General features: G+C 46.1%; 1 protein-coding gene across 1 annotated transcript in view; it reads left to right on the top strand.

The window, feature by feature from the left end:
* Positions 1 to 152: 152 nt before the first annotated feature.
* The window catches only part of LOC6594769, a 40,939-nt gene continuing 34,487 nt past the window's right edge, over positions 153 to 6,604 (top strand). The window contains exons 1-6 of the mRNA XM_026984434.1: positions 153 to 237; positions 535 to 792; positions 854 to 1,070; positions 1,141 to 1,270; positions 4,111 to 4,827; positions 5,298 to 5,900. Coding sequence (XP_026840235.1) covers positions 164 to 237; positions 535 to 792; positions 854 to 1,070; positions 1,141 to 1,270; positions 4,111 to 4,827; positions 5,298 to 5,900 — 1,999 coding nt within the window. The 5' untranslated portion in view covers positions 153 to 163. The remainder of the gene's footprint in view (positions 238 to 534; positions 793 to 853; positions 1,071 to 1,140; positions 1,271 to 4,110; positions 4,828 to 5,297; positions 5,901 to 6,604) is intronic.

The raw sequence follows: 6,604 nt of genomic DNA, 5'->3' as shown, positions 1-6,604 counted from the left end.
GATGTGGGAACAGCAGTGACTTAAAAATACTCGTGACAGATAACAGCTACCCAGCTGTTGCGCATCTCTGTTATGCGTCGACTATTGTACATCCCTAGTTTCCGCAGCTAAAAGCAAAACAAAATGCAATTTTATTAAAAACAAACAAACAACTTTCAACGAAATGGACAAAGCGAGGTCCAGCGTTTACGAGAAGTTTACTGGATTTGTCGACCAACTACGCAACACAGAATGCAGGTGGGTTGTGGCTTTTGTTGCGTTGAATGTCTCTGTTGTGTGCTGCTGCATCGGATCGAATGCTTAGGGGGAGGGGACCGGCAACAGTTTGTTGTTCATTATGCCATCTATATATAAGCATATATTGATTCGATTCCACTGTCAAGGCCATGCCCGAAATGCGGCATCGCCCTCAGTTTAATGAACCAACAATTCCAGCAGCAAAAACATTATCAATAATATTTTTATCGAGCGCATCCGCTATGACGTCATCGCGCATACCTGTGCACTTTGTTAATCTTCCAAATCTTTTCACAGCCAAAAGCAGAAGATCACCTGCTTCCAGCAGATAGCAGAGTGCATCATGTCACCTGCACTGGCGGGGCACATCAACTATTCCGCCCACTGCGGCACGGCCACCAATGTGCTGCTGCTCTTCTGCGAGGATCTCGACTCGAAGGTGCGAATGAGTGCCGAGGAGAATCTCAACAAGATCTTTCGCGCCCTGGAGAAGACGCGGGTCAGCCGCATACTGATGGATTTGTATGGCGAAATCAAAAGGAATGGTAATCAAAGGTAGGAGGATACCTAAAACCCACAATCAGCGGAATCCTATAATCATTTACCTATTTTTTAGATCGTTGCGCATTTGCTTGAATCTATTTTCCTACTACGCACCTCACATCAAAGAGAAGCATATCAAATGGTATGCAGTCCGGCTGCTGCAATGCATGTCCACCATATCGCAGCGCAAGGAGACCCTTCTCCAGGAGACGCTCTGTGATTTTGTGAAGCATTTTGGCCGCTATGTGCAGCAGGGACTAAGCGACAGCGAAACCTGCAAACTGTTGGAGGTGGGAAGCAGCTGCAAGCATCGGTCTATCCATGGAACTATTTACCCAACTGTCGTATTTATTTTTGTAGATATTTCTGGACAACATTGGCGCAGATTGTGCAGTCAAGCGCCGCTGTTCGGCCCAAAATTGCATCAGCCTGATCGAGCATGCACGCCACAGAAGCCTCATGGCCAGGCATGGACTCAACAAAGTGATGGGTAAGCGGAAATGAAGCGCCTGATAAGAATGCAATAATCCAACTGTAGGATAGCCTTATTTTAAGCCGGAATTGAATCCACTTGATGTGTATTGCATTCCCGCTAGGACTGCTAATTTGCAAAAGTATTTTTTTTTTTTCTCAAAAGCTGCCTTCATTTATTATTCATGTTGGGTTAACTAATCCTTGATTTGGTGTCAAAGAGTTTTGCTTCTATTACTGGCCATTTAACTCCTCTCCTCTCCTATCCTCTCCTCTAAAAACCTGTACTCTCATCAATAATGAAAAAGGTGTTTAAAAAGCGTGTAAAATTCAAAATTCTAAAGCCGAATCTACATATATATGTACATATACATATGTATATGGTTGGACGGTTGGCTGGAAAAATATTTTTAATATTCTAAAAAGCCGCAAATCCATGAAAAATACCAGACCAACAATATACAAAGCAAAATACAGAAAAAGTGAGAATAGGAGTGGAGTCCATTCAAAAACTGGTATTGTGAATGCATTCCCATCCATGAATATTCGTTTTGTCCATCGTCGGCGGCGGCGGCGGCGACGGCTACGGCGGCGGTTGGTTTGTGCCACAATAAAAGGGTGTAGACAGTTGATATAAATTATATTTGTGGATGGCTCTTGGTTACCTTTTGCCATCATCCATCGATGGACGAGAGATGTACATCGGGTGTACATCTACTTTTATTGTTTTTTGCTGTGCGGAATTTGTTATGATTTTAGACAACGATACTTGAATGGGTTTTATTTTAGCATTTGCTGACTGGCGGACTGCGGCAAATGCTCGTTTCCAACTGCAGCGACAACAAAAGTCATAGACATGTGAAAATGCTAAAAAATTGCGCACACAAATCATTTTTTATTGAATTTTCCTGCAAATATTATTGGCAAACCTTCGCCCAGAGATGCACCTTAGTTACAGCATTTATAGTTTTTTATTTTGTTTTTATATCGGACTAGAGGGCGCAAATAAAGCAACTAGAAATAGGAATTCGAGTGGCCAGTGCATCTGAAATATAGAGAACTACTATACCAAATATAGGTACATATAGTTTTTGAGTATTAATTGCTTACTGTGTTGCAAGAGTGTTTGCTTGGGTCTGACCTCACTGGGAGTTTCATATGAATTAAATTAGAAATTGACTTCACCTTTTGCTCTTTTCTTGTCCAAATGTTTACCTTCAAATCAACTCCTTCAACTCCTGGTGCTGCCTGGCGCTGCCTGGTGCTCCTGGTTCTAGTCCTGTGTCAACTGTATGCCACTTCTACGCAAAGGCAATGCCAGCACAATGCCCAGGCAACTCTTCAGCGCATCCTTATACAGTCTGGCGCCTCCTTTTATGGTCGCCCATCATAGCCGGGAGTACTTGTGCCCCGGCATGCCCCAACAAACAGACACAAAGTACGGCCCAGCCAGGGCCTTGCCCTCAGCCTCCGCCTCCGCTGCCCATCTCCGCCATCTCTGCCATCTCCGTTTGTTTGTCTCTGGCTTTGCTCCATCTTCTGCTCCCTGCTCTTGCTTCCTGCTCCGTGCTCCCATATAACTGCCCTTAGACGAAATGAAATTTATGCACTTGGACACTTCCATGCAATAATTCATGCGAAATTGAATCAGATATTCATTCCTGTGCAGCTTTAAAGCGGATAATCAACGTTGTAAACAAATGCAGGCGCTCTTTGCAGCAAAGCCAGCAAAAAAGCAGAAATGCAGAATTTACGATGCGCAGCTAAACAAAAAGTGCAAATTATTTTTCATGTCAACTGTGGCAGCATAAATAGCCAAATGTCCAGGAATTTCCCTTTCGAAATGTATTTCATAGTTTACCCCATGACAGGACTAAGTGAAGCCCCCAAAGGAGAAGCTTGAAGCTTTCGATTCACTTACAGATAGAAACCTCTAGAATGCGAGTAAGTAATGGCTTTTTCTGTCATTGGTCATCACAACTTCTGACTCCATTGTCGCATATCCATCACCATTAAGCACCTGAGTGCGTGCGGGTGTGTGAGAAACTATTAATTGCAGTCCTTAAACGTGCCCGGCATGATCGTTCCGTTTTGCGGATGCCTCCTCCGCCAATTTTGAAGAAAGTTCTTGCGGCTTTTGCCGCAATTAATTGATACACATGAAAACAGGCCGCAAGTTGTGCTCTGGTGGCAAAGTCACTTGGCTGCCGCTGCTGCCACCGAGGGCCATGTAAAAAGTTTCGCCAGCGAGCAGGAGAGAGTGAGAGAAGTGTTTTCAATTTTGCGCCCCAAAGGAAGAAAATGAAAACTAATTGAGTAACAAACTTCCAACATGGCGTTTTGTGATTGGTGGCGTATACGTAATGAAACGACAAATAAGGAGAGACAACACGAGAGCCAAGAGCCAAGAGATGGAGCAAGAACAGAACTCTTGCTCCTACTTCTGGTGCTTCTGGAGCTTCTGGTGGTTCTGGGTTGTGGAGTCTATAAATATCAGATGGAAACTTTTCAACGAGATAAATTTAATTGGAGGCAATTTGTTGCAAAACATATGAGGGAAAACTTCGAAAAGAACACGAAAGAAAAGTATGAACTGCTATTGGCCAAACCGGCCAAACGCGCAAGTGGGTAAAGGTATCGTATCTATCTATCGACGGGTATCTTTGGCATCGCCTCTGTATGAGCATCTGTATCTGTTTCAGTGTCTTTGAGCAAATTGGAATTGCCAACGCATGCTGCGCAAAAAGAAAAGTTTGAAGAGCATTTTTAATTTGTAGCAGCAGCGGCAGCAGCAGCCAACCCAGACTTAAGTTTTCTCTCCATTAACTAACTTATCTCCTCTCTCTGCTTCCATTATAGAGCTCCTTCTGACGGATCAGCAGAGCAACTGCGTGCTGGGCGCCTTGGGGCTGTTGCGTCTGCTGTTGCCGCAGCTAATACGCGGCTATTCTGCGGATAATCATGACGATGCCGAGTCCCTGGTCGGGCAGCAGCAGAAACAGCAACAACACCAGGCCACGACCTCCGACTGTCGGCAAATTATTGAAATTTATGATTATTGTCTGCACCTGCTGAGCACGCAGCCCACAACGAATCACGCCATTATAAATGCCACACTGGAGGTCATCAATGGCATACTCCAGGCCCTGGATGGAGTGCCTGGGTCTGGGCCTGGGCCTGTGGCGGAGGGGCAGTTGAGTCTGGGCCAGAGTTTGCGCCAACTGTTGTGCAATCAACAATTGCAGCACAATGAGTATTTGCGGCGAAGGAAATCATTAAAAAATCAAATATTCCAATTGAAAAATTACGAACTAGCGACAAGTCAACAACAGGAGGAGCACCACCAGCATCACCACCAGCAGAAGATGCTTAAGGATCAGCAGAATACGGAGACTGCAATGCAAATGGAAGGAAATTCAAATGCAAAACTGCAGCAGCATCCCCAGCAGCAGCCAAAGTGTCAACAGCAGGAGCAGGAGGAGGAGCGGCAGAGGAGCCACCACCAGAGCTCGTTGGGAATTAATGCTGGGGAAGATGCTGCCACGACCGAGGCAGCAAGTTCCGTTGCTGATGAAGGTATAGCAAATAAGGCAGAATGCAAGTCGGGACACACCAGCATGTGTGTGTGGGCATGTGTGGGTGTGCAGTCATGTGGAAATGTGACATGCTGATAGAGGGACGGACCAACAGACAGACAGACAGACAGACAGGCATACGGATGGACAAACCAACAGACAGACCACGCCGAAATCAAGAAAATTGAGCAATTGCACTGCCGGAGAGAGCGAAAGAGGGCGAGCGTGGGGGAAGCGGATGCACACCCACACAATGCACATATGAAAATTATTAGTGCATGCTTTTAGGCGGCGGCACATGCAGCAGCAACGAGGTCAAACCAAATTTGCATTTGCCGCCAGCGCAATCTTGCACAAATATTTACACAAATTGTAAGGCTAACCCATGTCTTCTGCCACTCTCTTTTCATGTCGTTTTCGTGTGTGTGTGTGTGTGTGTGTGTGGATGATGATGATCCTTTTGGCTATCAGCCGAAAAAACGACGCGCTGCCACATTAGAAATGCCGCACGCAGCATCAGCGAATGCGTTGCCAGCAGCAGTTTGGATGAGCAACAGCAGCAGCAGCAGACGGAAGACGGCGACGACGAGGATGATGATGATGATGACATGGAGCTGCTGAGCGCCGAGTGCGATGACTTTACAACTCTGTCGCAACTAAATGAACAACAACAGGCAATGTCAGCGGCATTCAAATTGTCCGCAACAGCAGCAGTAGAAGGAGGAGGAGAGGGAGGAGGAGTTGCAGCAGCAGCGACAGAGGGGAACGATAAACTGATTGATGTTGATGTCGATGTCAGGGGGATGCCCAGACCGCAGCAGCATCAGTCATCTCTGCAGAATCTACTAGCCGGCAGCGATGACAAATCCCAGCATTTGAGTGACATCGACAATGAATCTTTCAACAGCATCGATTTCGAGGCCGAAATCACAATTGCTGGCAGCAAAGAGCACCGGCAGCAGCAGCAGCAGCAACAGCCACCGGAGGGGACCACATCGGAGGATACGATAGAAACCGGCGATGCAACAACAATTGGCACATTCTTTAACAATCTGTTGTCGCACTCCAACGCAGGTGAGGACTATACAGCGTATGACTATGCATTACCTGGATAAATATTTCATTAGACGTCGGGTGGATCGCTTCAAAGTCAGCGAGGCATCTGCGAAACTATTTCCATTCAATGTTATTGCATTTCACGGTTTGCCGCAGACGCGCCACCGAATTCTATTTACCTCTTTTTTCCCCACCCGCCCCGTTTCCTGCTACTCTCGCATTGTGATGTACAATTCCACATTTATTTGCAATTTTTGGGCTATGAAATTATTTGCATAATTGCGGCAGCATCGGGTACCGGGAATCGAATCGAAGGACAGACGTGACTCGGAGGCAAAACCAATTTCCATGCCATGTTGCCTCTCTCGTCGAATTGCCAATTGCACTTGCGATTTAATGAAGCGTAATTGTCGTTCCTTCTGATGTGCCTGATGCTCCTGATGCTGCAGCAAGTCTCCACGGCATCGGGGGTCGACTGAAATTAGGCAATTCGTGCAGCATTGGTTGCAGCTCCCACTTGGGGAGGCTGCCTGCATACATCATTTGTCGCTACATTGCGCCTTGCTTGCAACATTTTGTCTTTTCTGTTGACAAAAGAACAACAATAAGAGGAGCAGCAGAAGCAGCATGGGAATAACAAGAAGAAGAAAGGGTATTCCCGCAAGGGCTATAGCTGTTGATACCCCTTGCAGCTCCAAAGCACAAAGAATGGCCTTTGATTC

The sequence above is a fragment of the Drosophila persimilis genome, unplaced genomic scaffold (assembly GCF_003286085.1).
Source record: "Drosophila persimilis strain 14011-0111.01,24,50 unplaced genomic scaffold, DperRS2 tig00000000-arrow-pilon, whole genome shotgun sequence".
Taxonomy (NCBI): domain Eukaryota; kingdom Metazoa; phylum Arthropoda; class Insecta; order Diptera; family Drosophilidae; genus Drosophila; species Drosophila persimilis.
Note: the sequence above shows the minus strand (reverse complement) of the source record. Positions and strands in the feature narration are given on the sequence as shown.